The 20,785-nt window shown below is 45.9% G+C and overlaps 1 protein-coding gene across 1 annotated transcript in view; it reads left to right on the top strand.

Moving 5' to 3' along the window:
- Positions 1 to 6,269: 6,269 nt before the first annotated feature.
- Positions 6,270 to 20,785, top strand: part of CCKAR (cholecystokinin A receptor) — a 27,490-nt gene continuing 12,974 nt past the window's right edge. Inside the window, exons 1-5 of the mRNA XM_006154949.2 lie at positions 6,270 to 6,637; positions 7,302 to 7,553; positions 10,585 to 10,846; positions 13,843 to 13,970; positions 15,930 to 16,670. Of these exons, the coding sequence (XP_006155011.2) occupies positions 6,526 to 6,637; positions 7,302 to 7,553; positions 10,585 to 10,846; positions 13,843 to 13,970; positions 15,930 to 16,670 (1,495 nt within the window). The 5' untranslated portion in view covers positions 6,270 to 6,525. The remainder of the gene's footprint in view (positions 6,638 to 7,301; positions 7,554 to 10,584; positions 10,847 to 13,842; positions 13,971 to 15,929; positions 16,671 to 20,785) is intronic.

Below are 20,785 nucleotides of genomic sequence, written 5' to 3'. Positions count from 1 at the left end.
CCCAAAACAACCCTGGTTTAGTAGAATAAAAATGTGTTTTCCTTTCTCACATGAATAGTCTAAAGGTAAGCAGTCCCTAGAACTGACTGGCATGTCAATTCTGAGACGATCAGGGCTCCAGGCTCCTTGTTACACCCTAACACAGGTGATCACCTCATGGTACAGCATGGCTGCTCCGGCTCCAGTGATTGGATCTTTATCCTAGCCAGAGGAAAGATAAGAAGAAAAGAAAAAGGCATGCTCCCATACATACTTCCTGGAAGCTGCATGTTCATTTCTGCCAACCTCCCACCGGCCAGAACTTCATCACATAGCCAGAGTTAACTACAAAAGAGAATGAACTACAACATTAATTTTAGACAGAGGTGGGCCCAGCTGAAAATCAGAGACTCCATTACTGTTTAAGAGAAAAGGGAGGGCCAGCAGGTGGCATGGTGGTTAAGGTGCTGGATTCCTCATGGCTAACTCCATGATCTGAGTCCCAAACCCAGCGGCCTAAAAAACACTCCAGGTACATGTGCATGACCAAAATCCTGAAAGGAGAATGGAGGAGAAGGGATTGCACTGTGGCCAACCCCCTCAGCCCAGGGTGGGTAATTTCTCACTTCCCCTGTCTCTGTCTGCAAACACCGCACAGCACTGACCTGACCTGGTGGGGACGGCCTGGTTTCCAGAGCTGCGGGAACTCCAGCGGCCCACACATCCAGCCCACTCACTCACCAGTCACTTTCACATTAAGTCATGATTCTTGCATCCTTTAAGCCACCCAGAGCTAACAGCAAATTCAACATCACAGTCAGGTCTAGCCTCCTCTTTCAACATTGCTGGAAACTGTTTCACACCAGCTGTGATCATCGCAGTGCTGAGGCGGGGTAAGCTTCTGCAGCCGGTCTTCAATCCTAGTCAGAGGAAGCATCTCCATGTCTGACATGGGCCCTTCTGGAGTTTTCGTTAGGCAACTTGCCTTCAGTGAGGCAGGTGCTTTAACAGTTTCCACCACTTTGCCCTGACTCTCCAGGATCACAGCTATGGTGGAATGGGTGTGCCTGACTGGAGGGCGACAGCCAGCACTGATTTTCCACCTTTAATTTCATTTCTAGGTCAGTCACTCCACCTGGCCTCTTACCAGCACAGTAGCAGCGCATTTTGTACCCTAGGGCCCACAATGAATGAAACGACAGTGGATGAAATCCTGTACGAGACAGACTAAAGCCCTCAAAAGACTCGGTCAACCTGAGGTGTGTGTCTGCTGCAGTGCGGCACGCCGTGTGAGTCAACGTGTTTCTCTAAGCAGCAGGAGGACACTGTAAAATAAGGATCAAAAGGACAGTATAGTAAATACATAGACCATAACGCAGTCATTTACTACCGTGACCAAGTACGGGGTCCTGGGCAGAGCTGGAGGTGCCATACTCCTACAACTGCAGCTCGCTCGGTTTACACCAGCGTCACCACAGTGAGGAAAGTGTGGTCTATGGGGAAGGAGGTCACCAGGCAAGGGCGATCCTCTGGCTCCCCGAAAATCTGAAAATCTTTTTGAACAGTTTCATAGGCAGTCTGCTGTGGACCAAAACACTGATAGGGGCCGTGACTGGAGATATGTGTAACCACGTTTTCAAAATTCTCTACATAATGGCATTTTATATATATGTGTGTGTGTGTGTTTGTGTGTATGTATATATAAATATATATATATATATGTTTTTTTATTATCTAAATTTTTTAAAAATACAAGATTTCCCCCCCAGAATACTATGAAAACCATATTTCTCATTTTAAGGGGAAAAATTATTTTAAATTACACATTCAACCCCCAAAATGCTATGAAAACCATATTTCTCATTTTAAGGGGAAAAATTATTTTAAATTACACATTCAAGAAGTGATAAGCTCTACTCTATATATAGAATATTACTCTAAGTGTTTAAAATTGTATTTAGGGGGAAGGGCTGAAAGGATGTCCACCAAAGTGTTAACAAAGGTTCTCTTGAGTCAGTGGCATTAAGAATGACTTTAATGTTCCTATCAACAACATTATTGCTCACAATTATCACTCACTGAGCCCTGAGGACATGCAATCGTTTTGCTGGGTTCTTCACGTCTCGGTGACGTGGACTATCGCATTGGTCCTCTGAGGTGGGTGTGATCACTGCGAACTCATTTTATAGTTAAGGAACTGGAGACTGAGAGAGGAAACGCTACTTGCCCAAAGCCCAGGTGTGGCTTCCCAAGTGACAGCCTCCTCAAACAGACGTGGCCCTCGCTTTCTTGTAGAGCAAGGAGTGTATTGCTCATCAGAAAGTCAAGGACCCACTATGATACCTCCGAGAAGGATGGCCAGTGGGTGAGGGCTTCAGTGGGTGAGGGCTTCAGTAGGTGAGGGCAGCTGCACTGCTTCTGTCAGGACCTGGGGTGCGTGAGTGCCTCAGAGCATTAACCCACCACCTGCCATTCCCAGAGTAACCCGGCTTGGCCAGTGCACAGTGAGGCGAGCAAGAAATCCCAGCTGGTCACTTCCAGAAGCCTGCGCCAGCTAGAGAAAGGGGAAGACGGGAACCCTTCACGGCAGCAGTCTGGGTGAGCCTGGTAAGCGGGTGAGGAACGAGGAATCTGGACAGCGCGTTCGGAGCAGGATGGGGAGAAACGCAGAGAGGAAAGAGAATGTTTCGAAGTGTCAGGCTGCCCTATGAATTGGGCCTCCCTGAAATGCAATCACCTGTTAACGACCTCAGGCTTGGGCTGTGTTTCTCTTAAAAAAAAAAAAAAAAAAAAAAAAAAAAAAAAAAAAAAAAGGCATCACATCGAGAATAAATCATACGGGGCCTTGAAATTTATCTGTGTTATATTTATACATTTTTCTTTACTTAAAAACATTTACGGTGAGTGTGTGTTTAACGTTATAATGAGGGAGAAAGTACATCTAAACCTTCTAGGTGTTTTAGGGCGCCTGTTGCTCGAGATGAAGGATAGTTTGGGGAGCAGCCAATAATTTCATTATCCCAGAACCCATGGGGATTGCCCATGCTTTCTTTCTGGGGCAGGATATGCCACAGAAGAGAGTCCCCCAAACTACAGGGACTCTGTGACCTGCAGGAGGCCCTTGGGCCAACGCCCTGTCCAGTATCTTCTCTCAGAGAGAGGGCAGGCACCTGACCATTCCCACTCAGTTTGGTTCATTTCTCTCACTTAACCGGGAGCCGTGCCCAGACCAAAGGGCTCCAAAGTGAGAGGACACTGCCATCTTGCCCCATCTGCTCACTGTCTCCACAGTGGACTGTGGCTTTCCTGAGGACAGAAATAGCACCAACAATGGCTCAAGAGATCCCTTCGCTCAGTACGGTACCCCGCACTCCATCAGTGTGTGCTGAGGAACTAAACAAAGCTTGACAACTGGAAAGGCACCAGCTTCTTCCTGGGGCATGCACCTGCAATCTCCCCTCGTAATTCTCCCATTTAACTCCCAGGAAACACCAGCTCACACACTTAGAGTGGAATACCGAGTAAGCCAGGAAGAGCAGCACTATCACAGAGCTGTAAGAGTGTATGATAAGCAATGACATACCGGCCCCTCTCATTCTTCACTACTGATTCATTCACACTGACCACGCACACACAACGTGCCAGGCACTGCGCTGGGGTACTGGAGATACAGACGCTTAATCTGACCATGATAAGAGACACACAGAGCATCCTGGGAATTAACCATATCTATTAATAGCTAGTTACGCAGCGCTACGTTCTGTTCTGGTCTAAGCTGTCCTAGTTTACAGGTAGCATTATTTTATCCCTATTTGACGGGTGAGGAGACTGTCAAATGTGACAGGTGAGCAGACTGATATTTCAAATGTTAATGTGTTCATGTCTCACAAATGGCTAGTGGTGAAGACCAGGCTTAGATTCCTAAAGTCTGATTCCTACCTTTGTTCTCTTAACGGTTCCCAGGGAGCTTCCCCATGAGTGACTCTGGTATCAGTGGCCTCCAAGTCCTCAGATATGTTGGACAAAAAAAAAAAAAAAAAAAAAAAAAAAAAAAAAAAAAAAAAAAAAAAAAAAAAAAAAAAAAAAAAAAAAAAAAAAAAAAAAAAAAAAAAAAAAAAAAAAAAAAAAAAAAAAAAAAAAAAAGATTTCCTGGCCTTGGGATGGAAGGGTCAGAATCTCCGGGAGGGGAGCCCCATTTTGAAACATAGGGCTGATATTTCAGATGGGCTTAAAGTTTGTGAAACACAGCATTCAAAAGCACTGCACCCCCTCCCTGAGTTTACAGAATCACTAGCACCCACCTTCCACCCCTACTTCCTACAACCAGTGGGCAGAAAAGAACAAAGGTCGCAGGAAGAAAGGCCAGGAAGGAGGGAGGGAGGGAGGAAGGAAGAGGCAGAAAGGAACTTGCTCCAAAGGGGCTCCATCTCAGTTCAAGGCAGGTCAACATTCAGGCCTCTGCTCTCCTGGCTCTTGGACCTCCAGCAGCACCCAGTGTGGTACCTGCCGCTAAAACAGCTGCTGATGGGCCTGGGGAGCTCCGCAGGGGGTGTCCTCTACAACTTCTGGCCCGCTGAAGCAGTTTAAGAGGCCAGTGAAATCGGGGCAGTGTTTGGCTGAGAGATTTAGCTGTACTCAGGGCTCAGGCCGGAATGCTTATCCCTACCCAAATCAAGACATTGCTGGGCTGGGTCAGCTCCCAGTGAGAGTCCACAGTCTGCGGACAAGCTGGTAGGTGGCAGGAAACAGGAACAGAGACAGGAGCCCTGGCTCTGAAGGAGCTACGTCCGAGTAGAACGATGAAGTAGAAGGAAGTAGTGTTTTGTTGGGGTTTACAGGGTCCTTGAGGGGATCCCTCTACTGGTTCTGACCAGGAAACCACATGACCACTCTGAGTCTCACTTTCCTCATTTGTAGAAGGAAAATAACCATTATTATTAGAAGACTATTAACGTTGCCATCTGTGATTACTGGACACTTTCTGAAGGTCGGAAACTGTCTGGAGTTCATGACAGATACCTATGAAGTCACTGTAATCCCCATGTAGCAGATGAAGACAATGAGGCTTAGCGAGGTTAAGGAGTTGCCCAGTACTTCTCAACAGGTAACCAGGAAAGCCAGGATGTGGTCCAAGTCTGTCTGATGTCAACCCTGTGCCTGGTAAGGACTCGGCGAAGACCGAGCATGCAGCTCTCCAACTGGGGGACCTGCTGGTTTATAAGGTCAGCTCCAAGTCTCAGCTCGGCCAAGCAGCACAGCAGAAACACAGGTCCCCATGCTGTCACCTGCTGTCCCAAGTGTCTGAGCTGAGGAGACCATCTGTGCAGCAGTGTTGAGGGGCTTTCAAGCCCAGACCCTGAGCTGGTCCGCCTCGAGCCTCGCCTCCCACCATCTGCCCCTCATCCACTCCCACTTCACTCTGTCCTGCAGGCAAGCTCGTTCCCACCTCAGGGCCTCTGCATGCTCTGACCTCTGCTGAACACACTATTTATTCCTTCTGCCCTGAAGCAGCTTTCCCGGATATTCACGAAGCTTCCTTCTCCATGTCATTAAGGTCTCAGATCCTGCTCCCCTCCTGGGAGAGGCCTTTCCTGAACATCCCATCTAAATCAGCAATCCCCAGTTGATGTCTACATCTCCCTGTTTAACTTCCTTCGTAGTGCCTGACAGCATCCGAAATGCTCTTACTCGTTATTTGCTGCTGTGTTAGAAAAGTGCTTAGCAAACGGTTAACTTTCAATGAATAAGTGCTGAATGAGTGGATGAATGGATAAACTAATGAATGAGAAGTCTTACTAATTTTCTTGGTGTGTAATAAGGATTCAAGAACCTATACTCAAAAGCGTCCTTCTCCTTCTGGTTAACAAGGGCAGAAACCACAGAAATAACACCATGGTTGATAACAGCTTAACCACCACCCAGTAGCTGGATCCACACACACTGCTGGGCACGGCTCCAAAGCTAAAAAGGCACTAATTGCTTTTATATAAGAAGGTAGAAACACAGTCCCTCCAAGTCCCTTAGTCCTGATGGTCTGCATTATCGTATCTGTTACCATGTTAATTGTTCCTGTCTCACACGGTCACTTTGGGTTTCACTCTGCCTGTGTCTGGGAGGTGACAGGTTCCTATAGAGAAGAGAGGCTGAGGGGAAGCATGTCTGTGCATTTGTGTGTCCGTGCACATGTACGTGAGTGTGTAGGAAAGAAGCCACGCTCTAGGAAGGGTTAACTTGCAGGCAGACTGCCTGTGCTCAGGGCCCTAAGACTGGCCCAGGAATGGGAGGGGTGGGCCTGGAAGGTGGAGCAGGCTCAGTTTGCACGAGCTGCCTTCTCCACAACAGGAGCGCAAACGCTTGCCCAGCTGGACTGAGTGAGCTGAACACAAGTTGCCTTTAGGAATGGCTAGAAAAGCCCTCACCTGGAAATCACTCTCTCCCTGCTCCTCCACAGCAGGTTGCATTTGGGAGGCTCTCATCATCAGAGGAATGAGCCGGGAGTAAGCAACTAACCAGCTCCCAGCACTTGGTGGAAGGCAGCAGGCGAGGATGGACGTGGTTGACAGCCTTCTTGTGAATGGAAGCAACATCACTCTTCCCTGTGAACTCAGGCTCGAGAATGAGACGTTTTTCTGCTTGGATCAGCCCAATCCTTCCAAAGGTAGGTGTCAGAGGCTGTTATTTTAATGAAGGAAACTACGAGTTGAGGGAGAAATCAGCAAAGGCAGGGCGGATAAAGGGAATACAACAGTGCCGTTGCGAGACTAGGTAAAGTCACAGGTTCAGAAGTTTGGACAAGAGATCAAAATGCAGAATAGAGTCATATATTCGTATTGTTCCCCACGGGTGTGTTGCGGACTCATGAATAGGACTTGGGGGAACAAAAAAGCAGGAGGAAGGGCTGAGAATCAGCAAGAAGGCAGTGCCAGTGTCAAAGCTCGAACTTACTAGCTTTTCAGAGAAGGTGCTGTCAACAGTGGCTGCTGCTTTTTCTGGGGGAGCCCCAGGGTGAAGAAGTGATTAAAGCAAAATAATGCTTAGCAGCTAGGAAAGAAAACGATCACTATTCTCTTGGGAAGCTTTGTTCTTAAAGTAGTTCCCTCTGTGATCTTTTAACCAACCAACCTTTGAAATACAAAGGATTCATTCTGTGCTTTCCTCAGTTTGTTTCTGGAAGACATTGTTGAGGTCCAGGAATAGTTGGGTGCTGTGATGGACCCCCGCAGGGGTGGGGACATAGGCAGGAAAGAGCTGTCCACTTGTGCTTAGGTTTTAGCCGTGTGCACGCGTCACCTCCACCCTCGCTCTGATCCTGCACTCTGCAGAGTGGCAGCCGGCCGTGCAGATCTCCCTGTACTCCTTGATATTTCTGCTCAGCGTGCTGGGCAACACGCTGGTCATCACGGTGCTGATTCGGAACAAGAGGATGAGGACCGTCACCAACATCTTCCTGCTCTCGCTGGCCGTCAGCGACCTCATGCTCTGCCTCTTCTGCATGCCGTTCAACCTTATCCCCAACCTGCTCAAGGATTTCATCTTCGGGAGTGCCGTCTGCAAGACCACCACCTACTTCATGGGTAAGTGGCTGCAGGTCAGGACTTCAGAGTTCGCCCCAGACTTCCCCTAGCCCCAAGAGCCTCTGCTAAGCAGCCCTGCTGAGTTCTAAGACATGGACCATCTGGTTGTGCAAGGGCAGAAACGCTGGCTTCACGGCAGGTCAGGCCTCGGATGTCACCAGAAGTGATTCCTAGGTGTCAGAAGTCAGCTTCTAAGAGTGAAAAGATGATCTGAAAACACAGACGAGGTTGGTTTCACTTGCATATGCGTGAAGAGGAGAGGGGTGCAAAAGGGACTTCCACCTGCTCTCACTCGTTCTGGAAGCAGTAAACTATATGCCAATCTCTACTCGCCTTGAGGCATGGCTTCTAGGGTGGTGAGGCTGGTAGAGGAGGGTTTTTGCTGTGCTCCTCTCATTTTCTAGAGAACAGGAGCTATTTGAAAACCAGTTTTATCATAGAGGTAGAGTCCCTTCTCAGATTCCCTTCCCAGCCTGTCGCACCAGGGCTGGGACCATCCCAGGCAGAGGGAAAATCTTCTCTGTGCCTTGATGAAGCGCTGTTTGCTCCTAGGGCCGTGGGGTCACTAAGCTGATCCCGAGTGGCTGAGGCATGTGGCTCTCTACCTATGCCGATCACAATGATGACAATAAAAATGACGAGAGCTAACATTTCCTGATTGCTCCCATGTACCAGATGTTACCTCCCCACCCTGCTATGAAGTACAGATATTCCTCCTGGTCTCATCAAGTAGTGAACAGAGACTCAGAGAGATTCATATTGTGCCTAAGGACACACAGCTGTAAGTGCCAGGGCTGGGACTTGAACCCATCTGAGTAGCCACCACAATGGTGAGCACACCGCCTCAATTTTCCAACTGTTGTGGTTCTCCAGAAACTGATCAGAAACACGTTTCTGTTTGCCAAACTGCCTTGCCCCTTTCCTGTTTTGAGAACTATTGGGGAGAAACGGAGAGGTAGCAAATGTGGGGGGTGTTGTCGTTTGTTCTGACCCAAGCCTTGAAAAGCACGCAGAGCGAAGTTGGGCTGGGGTAGTCTTCAATGTGCAGAAGCATTGAAGCCTTTATTTTTCTCAGTCGAGGAAGCACGATTCGGCCCTGACAGATGATGATGAATTACTGACCCGCATGCAACAGACCAATAACCAAGAACACATCAATCCACGTCCAAGTCCTCTAAATTAAAATAAATAAATAAACAAGTGAAAAGGAACATTGTTAAATAATGAAGCAATCATGATAAGCAGCATTCGTACTGCCTTAGACGTCCAAGATCCATCCGTACATAGTTTCTTCTTACTGAAGAACCTTAACCAAAGTATGTGAAAGGAGAGTGAGAGTGAGTGCCTGCTCCATCCCACGACATGTGAATGCCATGATACTATTCACTGGAAAATGGTTCGTGTTGTATTATGTGGATTTTGCCTCAGTAAGAAAAAACTGAATAGCCAAAAAGAAAATGTTGAAAGTATCTGTAATACCATAATTATTTTGTTGAATTTCTAATTCTAGAAACAGATTCTTTTCTCAATTTTGTGGGCTCCTCAATACTATGACTAATAATTAATATTCATTAAACTCCTCATTTGTAGCCAAAAAAAGAGAATGCTTGTCTGACAGTGTGTTTATTGTTACAAAGGACCCTGTACATAGAATTGATTATCGAATCTTCATCTAGTCTCTCAACTAAAAGTCTTCAACTCTTCAGGGTAAATTAAATCCTACCCCAGAACATAAGTCTGTAGTTAATAGTTTGGAGGTCAGAGACACTTACAGAACCCTAAGAAAAACTAGGGCTAACTTTCTAGAAAGAGGACATTTTGGTACATAGTTTCAGAGCATTCATTTATATCCATAAGCACAGTAAAAATTCTAAGGACTCTAGGTTAAGAACTTCTGCTCCCAAACTTACATTAATTCTGGAGTTTAAGAAATCATAGTAAGAGTTAATTAGAAGAATTGGTACAACTCAAAGCTAAAGGATTCTAGAGGAATTTTTAAGGGGTAAGACATTATAAGCATACTAAACAATATAAAAATTAGAGGAAATTAAACTTTGACTATACCTAAGTACTTTTTAAGAAAAAAATATTGCTAGAGGGTGTGTGCTTGCCAGAGAAAGATAGCACCTGACACACACATGGGGCAGGGTCCCGCCACAATCCACTTTCTTCCACTTCTCATCAGGATTTGGGGGCATGCACTCAAATATGTCCAGTGTGTTTTTCAAGCTGTCAGGGCCAGGATTTGAACCACAGTTAGTCATGTAGGATCCGACTCCCGTTACTACTGTGCTATGGGGCTGGCCCAGTACATGTTTTTAAGAGATACAACAGATTCCATATCTTTCCCATTATAATGGTGATGCATGTTGACTCTACAAAATACAGACAAGCAAAAAGAAAAGGAAGACCTTGTCCTCCTACTCAGAGAAACCGTTAGTTTTAGCACAAAGCTTTTCCCCTTTATCTTTTTTCTTTCTCTGTTTTTTTCAACAAATTACATTTTTAAAGTCTAGAATAACTGCACTCTTAAAGACAGTGTGTACTAGAAATTTTCAGGAAGAGTTTGAATGCCTCCAGCTCAAATCTCAGTGACCTTTCAGGGTCACAGAGTCCCTGAGAATCTTGGATTTTAAAAGTCAATGCAACTATGCAGATCATGCTTGAAATGGGCGCTTTGCTTCAGGTTTCTCCAAAATTTCTACTGCCGGGTGGGTAGAGAAGTATTTCATCCCTGTGGTTATTAATTAATGAGCACCTTCAACCCAAGCAGGTTGTAATCGAAGCTGCATAAACTTATCTAAAAATTGGCAAAGAGACGTATTTACAAATACATTTCTTTAACTGCCTTAAATCCTTTTTGGAACCAAGCTGAGAATAAATCATCTTTTTAAAATATACATACACAGTATTCCTTTACCCTCTGAGAGTTTTCCTTTGATAGCGAACCTGGCCGATCAGATATGCTCAAACTAATGTGCAAATAAACTATGGATCTCAGAGCTAACTGACTCCTTTGTTCTTTTCCCAGGCACCTCTGTGAGTGTATCCACCTTTAATCTGGTGGCCATATCTCTGGAGAGATACGGCGCGATTTGCAAACCTTTACAGTCCCGGGTCTGGCAAACAAAATCCCACGCTCTGAAGGTGATCGCTGCTACCTGGTGCCTCTCCTTCACCATCATGACGCCTTACCCCATTTATAGCAACCTGGTGCCTTACACCAAAAACAACAACCAGACCGCAAATATGTGCCGCTTTCTACTGCCGAATGATGTTATGCAGCAGTCTTGGTAAGGTTGCATTGTGTTTATTTTTTTAAATAAAACTTGATATAATTTGGCAATAGCTTGAAATACTGGAATGCCTTGCCTAGAGAAGTTGGTGGATCTCTTTCCTGGAGACTTTTTCAACAGGGTCATTCTAACCTCGTTCTAGGATAAAAGTAAACACCTATCACATGGTTTAAATTCAAATATAAACACTTAAATGGCATACATATATAAATCCAATTAATCCTTTCAAAACATAGGGTGGGGGGGAACCAGCAGTTAGCGTAATGGCTATGTCGCTGGACTCCCACGTAGTCGACTGCGGTTCGTGTCCCAGACCCGGTGGCTTAAAACTCACGCCGGGCGTGTGTGCGTGCGTGCCCAAGATCCCGAGAGGAGAATGGAGGAGAAGGGATTGCGGCGTGACCATCCCCCCTGGGGGGTGATTTCTCGCTTTCTGTCTCTATGTCTCTCTCTGTCTGGCGAGCGCACGCGCCCTACAATGAAAATCTCTCAAAACAAACAAACAAACAAACAAACAAAAAACATAGGGTGGGTATTATTTTTTTTATTTTAATTTGACCAGAGAGGGATGGGGTGGAGGAGGGAGGTGGGGAGAGTGAGAAAGCAAACCAGGTCCAGGAGTTGAACCACAGTCGGCTATGTGGGAGTGCAGCACCCTTAACTACCATGCCACCTGTCGGTCATGTGTTGTTATTATTTTAAATAAGTATTTATTTATTACTATAATTCAATTTGCCCAGAGAGAGGGAGAGTGAGAAAGCAAGCCTCTATGTCCAGGACTTGAACCGCAGTTGGCCATGTGGGAATCCAGTGCCTTTAACTACCATGGCACCTGCCACCCATGTGTTATTATTATTTTAAATAGTTATTTATTTTTTATTATTATAATTGAATTTGTCTGGAGAAAGGGAGAGTGAGAAAGCAAGCCACCAGGTCTGGGACTCAAACTGTGGTCAGCCATGTGGGGAGTCCAACACCTCAACCACCATGCCACCTGCTGGCCCCGGGTAGGTCTTATTATCATGGCCAGTTTGCAGATGGGAAAACTGAGACTTGGAAAGGGTAAGCTGCCCAGACTTGCACTAGAAAGTGCCAAAGCCCCTGAGCTCCACCACTCCACATAAGCTTCTGGAGGAGCTAATGTGGATTTAGCTAGACGGTGGTGGGGTTATAGCCCTAAAGAACTGGAGATAGAGCAGAGGGTAAGTTCCAAATCCCAGGAGGTTTTTTAGAGCTGCAGCTATCGTGCTTATCCAGTGCACCTCACCGGAGTAAAAAGGTGCGATTCTAATACCAGTTCCTTTGCTTCCTAGTTGGGTGACTATGGGTGAGTTCATATAACTTCTGTGAGCTTTAGGGACCTTACCTCTCCAAGGAGTTAATTATAAAGATATTTTAAGAATCTAACTCATTGGGTGGCCCTGAGATTCAAGTACGAGTATGTGTATAGAGACATCGTTATAAAACGTCTACAGAAATGTAGCAGACTGTATTTACTAATTCCAAGGATGTTCTAGAAGCAAGGAACTAGGTATTCAGAGACCGCTCGAAACGGAGGTCTCTGCTTTCTTGTCTTCCTCATGTATTTCAATCCAGTCGCACATGAAAAAGAATTATGTTGCAAACAAGAGGGGGTATTTCTAAGACTTGAATAGGAATCTTATCAAAACATGTCCACTTGAAATGAGAAATGGCCCAGCCACCGTGAGCCTCTGACAATTTTATGGCCCAATCATGTAACCTTACACATGCCAGACTACAGAAGTGATTTAGGAGCCAGACTCATAGAGGAGGAGGCTGTGATTCCTCAGGAATCAAATGTGTTTAGAGAAGGCAGAGCTCTAACCCAGCAGGCCCGAGAGCAAGGACGCCACTGTGCCAGCTTCTCAGGGTCACGGAGGATGGATGCCTGGGGAAATGTCTGAGCGCCTCGTGAGTCAGAAACAGCCAGCGTACCGTGTTTTGTAAAAACCCAGAAGGCTCTTCATCATCCCGTCCTAAGTATTGGATTATTCTGTTGTTATAGGGTTGCTAATGATGCGGTGCGGTGCCTAAGAACATAGGTTCTAGAATCATATTGCTGGGGTTCAAGTAGAGCGGCACTGTGGACAAGTTATTCCATCTCTTTAAGTCTTACATTCCTTGTCTCTAAAATAAATACTAGGGGCCAGCCAGGTGGCATGGTGGTTAAAGCAGCTGGATCCCACACAGCCAACTGTAGCCTTCGAATCCCAGGCCCAGCAGCTTGGGAAACACACCAGGAGCATGTGCATGTGCGCCCCAAATCCCTAGAGGACAATAGAGAAAAAGAGAGTGTTACGTGGCTATCTCCTGAAGGGTGATTTCTCACTTTCCCTCTTTCTCTCTCTCTGGCAAGCAAACGTGCCCAATAGAAAAAAACTAAAAGAAAAAAAAAATTAAATACCTATTAGGATACTAGTACCACCCTCAAAGGTTATGATGGGAGTAAACTGCATTAATGTGAGGGAGAAGTCTTCAAAAATTCATGGAAAACACATAAAATGAAAAACCTATGTGTGAATTTCAATTTTTTGCACTAAAATAAGCTAATACTTTAATTTGTCCATGAACTTTTGTAAGTCCCCTCATATACAGAAAATGCTTAACCTACCAGTAGATGTAGCACATATAACAAGCCCTTGTGGTTACTTCTTTTGGTACCAGTGTTACTGAAACATAATTCACATCCTCTTATCATCTTTTAAGTTTTCATTGTTTTTAACATGTAGAATTATTTCAGGCACAAAATTACATCAAACTAGCCCTTCATCAGACTCTATCTTTAAAAAAAAGAAGAAGTAAACAACTTTTAATGGCTCAACCTCCAGACATGGAATTTCCAACTCTGTTAAGTACTAGCAGTTAATGTGTATGCTTAGACCAGTTAATAAAGATGGACCTTATTTACTTCTTCCTGTTTGAGTCTGGAGGCCTGAACTTGCTGGCTATTGGATCTCTTTTGATTTCATTAGGCACACGTTCCTGTTACTCATTCTCTTTCTCATTCCTGGAATTGTGATGATGGTGGCATATGGACTAATCTCTTTGGAACTCTACCAAGGAATAAAGTTTGATGCTAGCCAGAAGAAATCTGTTAAAGGTAACTATCTGTTAGCTGTGTGTTTATGCCAAAAGAGTGCAAGAACTTGTTTTCTATAACTTAAATGGTTACACTCAGAGCGTGTAGGGTATACTGGAGATTTCTGAAAGTATTCTTATGAGACTCCGTGTCTTAAGGCAGTCATTCGGCCCAGTCTCTCCGACTTTCCTCATCTGTGACATAGGGGAAATAATTCCTCTCAAAAGTATGCAGATGGAGTAAGATGAGATACTACAGACATAACAAGCTGAGGGCCCATGTGTCCTAGACTTCCTGTAATGTCATGTTCAAATGAACGCCCTTCAGCAACCAGAGTTAACTATGATTCCAGTCCATATTCGTGTCTCTCTGGGGGCATTAGAAGAGCCATGACTTAGACCACATTAGAAGAAACGTGATTCTTAGTGCCTTTTCTCCTTCCCGCTCCTTTGACTCACACTGCGGTTGCCACACAGCCTCACTCCTTGCCCATTCCTCACCATCCACTGTCCAACCAAATTTTACCAACACTTTTGTTCATGTAACGTTTCTTCCTTTTCACTCCATCCCCTCAGTCAGCACTTTAGTATGTATGAGGTTGTCGGGAAAGTCAGGATATATTTTTCTGTTTTTCTATGCAGAAATGCCTTGTGACTTTCTCAAAAACCCAATAGATAGCTTAGACTCTCTAGCTTCTTTGGTTTTTGTTTACTTTTTTTTTTTTTTACTACCTAGATTCCTCACAATAAAAGCAATCCGGAAGCTTACCAAAAAAGCAGAAAGCTTCTGGCTGGGGAGCTGAGGAAAGGGCGAAGAATGTGACCATTCATTCCTGAATAACTTTTTTAATCCAGTACTCTGTGTATTATTTTTACTAAACAGTATACTGTGTGTCTATTATTTTGTTAGCTTTGCACTCGCTCACCCAAGCAGATACAGAGAGAAAGGAAAAGTGAGCCAGAACTCCCAGGGTCACTGCCATGTTGTAATCTCTTCTCCTCCATTTTCCACTTGGGATTTGGGGCACACACCCACACATGCCCACTAGTTTTTCAAGGTGCTGGATCCAGGACTCAAACTGCACAACTATGTGAGATCAAGCTGCCTTAACATCCATGCCACCAGCTGCCCCTTACCAATATGTGTTGGTTGAGGCACTGGACTCCCACATGGTCAACCTCAGTTCAAGTTCCAGGCTTAGCAGCTTGCTTTCTTAATTTCCCTCTCTCTCTCCCTGTGTCTTTCTTTGGTGAGTGCATGTGCCCTGGAGCAAATTAAAAAGTAATAATAATGATAAATAAAATTAAATAAATAATTTTTGAGAGGTTTTTTGGATAGGGTGCATGCGCTCTCCAGAAAGAGGGACAAAGAGAGAAATAACTCCTGGGGGTGAGGAGGAGTAGGGGGAGTGGGGGGACTGGAAGGGTGGTGGGATGGTGGCCACGCTGCAATCCCTTCTCCTCCATTCTCCTCTTGGGATCTTGGGCACACACACACAGGCGCCTGGTGTGAGTTTAAGCCACTGGGTCTGGAGCTCGAACTGCAGTGGACTACAGGGGAGTCCAGCGACATAGCCATTATGCCAACTGCTGGTCCCAAATAAATAATTTTTTTAAAACTTAGTTTTCGAGACCAGCAGGTGGCTGGTGGTTGAAGTGCTGGGCTTCCCACATGGCCGACCACGGTTCAAGTCCCAGACCTTGCAGTATGCTTTCTCACTTTCCCTCTCTCTATGAAAATAATAATAAATAAAATAAATAACTTAAAAAAAAAAAAACCTTAAAAACAAACTTCGTTTTAAGAGGCTTTTCATTTGATAAGGCGAAGCAGCGTAGCTCCATACTTACCCAGGTCAGTGCGGGCGACACAACCCGGTTCTCAGTGCAAGTGTGGCCCGGCCTCCGGGATGGCGGGGCCGGGCTCCACGCCTGGGTCGTGCGTGACCGTCCCGGGCACTAACCGTGTCCCTTGCCGCCGCAGAGAGGAAAGCGAGCACGGGCAGCAGCGGCAGGCCGGAGGACAGCGACGGCTGCTACCTGCAGAGGCCGCGCGGGCGGCTGGAGCTGCAGCAGCTGTCGGGCAGGCCGGGCCGCATCCGCAGCAGCAGCTCGGCGGCCAACCTGGCGGCCAAGAAGCGCGTGGTGCGCATGCTCATCGTCATCGTGGTGCTCTTCTTCCTGTGCTGGATGCCCATCTTCAGCGCCAACGCCTGGCGGGCCTACGACCCCGGCTCGGCCGAGCGCCGCCTGTCGGGGACGCCCATCTCCTTCATCCTGCTGCTGTCCTACAGCTCGGCCTGCGTCAACCCCATCATCTACTCGACGACGGCCGGACCACGGGCGCGTCCCTGTCGCGCTACTCCTACAGCCACGTGGGCTGCGCGCCTGCGCCCTGAGCGCGCTGCAGACCAGCGGGGCCGAGGCGGGAAAGAGGTAAGGCAGACACCGGAAGCGGAAGTGAAGGACCGGGAGGCGCCACTTCCGGGGGAGCTCTGCAGGGCCTGCTTTCCAGCCTTCGCCCGGCGCCTGCAGGGGCGTGCGAGGGTGGCCCCGTGGCCGGGCTTCGAGGTGGTTCAGGTCATGTCGGGAGTCCTAGGCAGGCCCGGGACAGCGTTTGCAGGAGTCACTCTGCACACGGCACTGCTGAGCAGTGCTCGAAACGGGGCCGTGGACCTTATTGAGCTAGAAGGTTCTAGAACATCCCGGATGGGCTGTCACTCCTGTGATGACAGAGTGCCCTGCTGCTTTTGCACGAGCAGCTGCGTGGAGGCTGCCTCTCCTTGGGGAGCCGTCACTCATGCATGCACACAGGGCAGCCACCTGATCGGAGCCCAGGAGCGAGCCCCCAGCCAACCCTCTCTGGGCATCTTGTGTGTGAGAAGAAAGCCCAATTTTTTGGTCAAGCACATTCACAGACATGAGCATATGTCGTCTTCAGAATCTCATAAGGACAGAAAAGACCGAGAGAGAGAATTTGGAACTTGACCCTTCTAAAAAGAAAACAGTATGAGGCAAAGGGCGAGGTGGACGCTGGCCTACCATGAGGAGTGATAACGGCTGCATAGAGGTGTTTTTTTCAGTTGATTGATAAGTATTGTTCAACCTCTCATTGTTATGGTGACTTTTTTTTCTTCTACTTTGCTAGCAGAGAGAGGGAGAAAAGCAAAAAAATACTCCCCATGGGCGACGGCCTTGCCACCATCCGGGCTCCATTCTCTCTTTGGAATTTCAAGCATGCAGGCATATGCACCTAGTATGTTTTTCTTTCTTTTTTTCTTTTTTTTTAAGAGGTTTCTTGCCATATGGCACATCTGCCCATCCAGAGAGAGAGAGAGAAAGTGAGAAGTCATCCACCCTGGGATCTTGGGCACATATACCCAGCATAATTTTCAAGCCCCCGAGGGGTCCAGGACTCAAACCATGGTTGGCTATGTAGAAGTCCAGCAACTAACCACTAAGCCATCTGCTGCCCCCCACCACCGTTACCAATGTGTTTTTCAAGCTGCCGGGTCTTGGCCCATGGAATTCAGCTGCCTTCACCACCACCCCAGCTGCTGGCCCGTTTATGGTTAACTTTAGGCCTCGTAACTGCTTTGCCTCAACTTAATTTCTTATAGTCACCTACATTTCCTCTTTTCCGAAAAGACTCGCAGGTGCAAAGGGGAGTTGTAAGTGCTATGTACCTGGACAAGGATGGTCTCATGATGTGTAGTCAGGCCCAGTGGAACCTGGCAAACCTGAACTCAGATAACAGCTTGTGAATGTCAACGCTGCTTATGCTTTCAATACACTCTATGGTCAATTTCATGTAAATGTGTAAAAAGGACATCCAGTGATGTTCTTTACATATGAATATATTCTTCGGTGTATTTAAAAAAGGACTAGTTAATGAATGTTGGAATCCACCCAAATGTTACCATTTTGTATTCCTTCTAGCAGTTGGTGTTTCATGTGAACTTTGTTTCTTGCCAAATTAGTGTTGAAATCTCTCTGCTAATATAGAATTTTTAGTTGAAAATAAGAGATGAACTACCCGTGTATTCAGCTACCAGGAAGCACATGTTTAGAAGAGCGTGTCTCACCCCAGGCTACCAACTTATCTGTTCTTTTCTTTCTTTCTTTCTTTCCTTAAGAGTAATGTTGTTCTGTTTGCTTAAACAAATGGACATGAATTTTTTTTTTTTTTTTTTTTTTTTTTTGCTACAAGGCATGTACACTCCCTGTACAGAGACGGAGAGAGACAACAAGGGGGGAAATGAGAAATCTCTCCAGGGTGGACAACCACACCACAATCCCTTCTCCTCCGGTATCTTCTCGGGACCTTGGGCACACATACACATGCACCCAGCATGATTTTTAAGTTGCACCTACATTTCCTCTTTTCCGAAAAGACTCGCAGGTGCAAAGGGGAGTTGTAAGTGCTATGTACCTGGACAAGGATGGTCTCATGATGTGTAGTCAGGCCCAGTGGAACCTGGCAAACCTGAACTCAGATAACAGCTTGTGAATGTCAACGCTGCTTATGCTTTCAATACACTCTATGGTCAATTTCATGTAAATGTGTAAAAAGGACATCCAGTGATGTTCTTTACATATGAATATATTCTTCGGTGTATTTAAAAAAGGACTAGTTAATGAATGTTGGAATCCACCCAAATGTTACCATTTTGTATTCCTTCTAGCAGTTGGTGTTTCATGTGAACTTTGTTTCTTGCCAAATTAGTGTTGAAATCTCTCTGCTAATATAGAATTTTTAGTTGAAAATAAGAGATGAACTACCCGTGTATTCAGCTACCAGGAAGCACATGTTTAGAAGAGCGTGTCTCACCCCAGGCTACCAACTTATCTGTTCTTTTCTTTCTTTCTTTCTTTCCTTAAGAGTAATGTTGTTCTGTTTGCTTAAACAAATTAACATGAATTTTTTTTTTTTTTTTTTTTTTTTTTGCTACAAGGCATGTACACTCCCTGTACAGAGACGGAGAGAGACAACAAGGGGGGAAATGAGAAATCTCTCCAGGGTGGACAACCACACCACAATCCCTTCTCCTCCGGTATCTTCTCGGGACCTTGGGCACACATACACATGCACCCAGCATGATTTTTAAGTTGCCAGGTCTGGGGCTTGAACCACCATCAGCCATAACATAGACATTTTTAACAGAAGCCAATTTACGAACTTATGTAGGAAGTAGGCCAACAAACAAAAGAAAACCCTAGGCCATCACATCATGCCGCCAAGCACTTGAGAAGCGAGCTTTCATGTTTCTTGTTTGGTGGACCTGTGAGCATCCATTGATCCAGCCCCGAAACTCTGGGAGGTCCCCATAGGCCAGTTATTTCAGCACGGAAGGGGTGAGTGGCAAAAAGCGAGCATGAGTCTATTAAGCCATAGATATATGATTTGATGACATGTGAGTGTCACACTTCCTTTTCAAGGGGGAAATGGTCATGTGCTGAGAAGTACTGACACCATAGCTATTAGAGGGGACTTTTCAAGTAGCCCTGTCCCCAGAACTGCTGTCTAATTTTACTATGTATCATGGTCATCTCAAAGATTTTAAGGTGAAAATTCAATGGACTGAAATGTGCACCACTAACGTGTTGACAGTATAAGGTGTAAGGAATGAAAATGTCTTCAACGTTTGAGGATGTCCTTCGTCAACTACAGGTTTTCTGCCAGGAGGATCAGTCTTCCCCTCTGACAGTGTTGGCAGACAAATGAAGATAAATTAGCACCCTCCCCCTTTATTGGAAACTTCTGGAAGTTCCAAAGGCGTGTGAACTAAAAATAAACTTCTCAAATTTAGCTAAGAAAATACAGATGTCCAGCTAAATTTTAATTTCAGGTAAGCAATGAATCATTTGCAGTATGGCTGTGTCCCATGCACTAAAATACATCCTGTATTTCATCTGGCAATCCTACTTTAAAATATTTTAAAAGCCCATAAAAATATAATCAAAACTTCCCAGATATAGAACAGTAAAATCCTTCTGTCACATAATGGAAGCTTTAAAAAAAAAAAAAAAAAAGCTATTAACATTCAGAATGTGTGTCTGACCTTTGGGAAGATCTGATTTTACTGATTAAAAGAAAAACAATTTTTTTTTTGAGAGATTTTCGCTGTAGGGCGCGTGCGCTCGCCAGACAGACAGAGAGAGACATAGAGACAGAAAGCAAGAAATCACCCCCCAGGGGGGATGGTCACGCCGCAATCCCTTCTCCTCCATTCTCCTCTCGGGATCTTGGGCACGCACGCACACACGCCCGGCGTGAGTTTTAAGCCACCGGGTCCGGGACACGAACCGCGGTCGACTACGTGGGAGTCCAGCGACATAGCCATTACGCTAACTGCTGGTTCCCCCAAGAAAAACAATTATTTTTAACCTAACGCTAGTCTAGTACTTTATGGAGTTAACCACCTTTATTTCATGCTAAAGTAGATTACTAACTGGAATTTGAAATAAAGCAGCCAGGAGAGTTAAGAGAACAAGTTCATCCATTTTCTGGTAATTTCTAGTCTTCTGGTAGCTTCTTACGCATCACCAGAGTAGTGAGAACCCGAGCCCTGAAATGTCTTTGCTCTTTAATTAACTTGTGTGTCTCAGTGACTTCCTGTGCCCCCGTCACCATGGGGATCTCTCATACTAAACGTATACCAGTGAGTGAGCACTGCGTGTGTGTGTGTGTGTGTGCATGTGTGTGTGCGTGTGTGTGTGCGTGTGTGTGCATGTGTGTGTGTGTGCGTGCGTGTGCGTGTGTGCGTGTGTGCGTGTGCGTGCGTGTGTGCGTGTGTGTGCGTGTGTGTGTGCGTGTGTGTGTGTGTGTGTGTGTGCGTG

This window comes from Tupaia chinensis, unplaced genomic scaffold (assembly GCF_000334495.1).
Source record: "Tupaia chinensis unplaced genomic scaffold, TupChi_1.0 Scaffold000426_1, whole genome shotgun sequence".
NCBI classification, from domain to species: Eukaryota; Metazoa; Chordata; class Mammalia; order Scandentia; family Tupaiidae; genus Tupaia; species Tupaia belangeri.
This window is presented reverse-complemented; position numbering and strand designations above follow the sequence as displayed.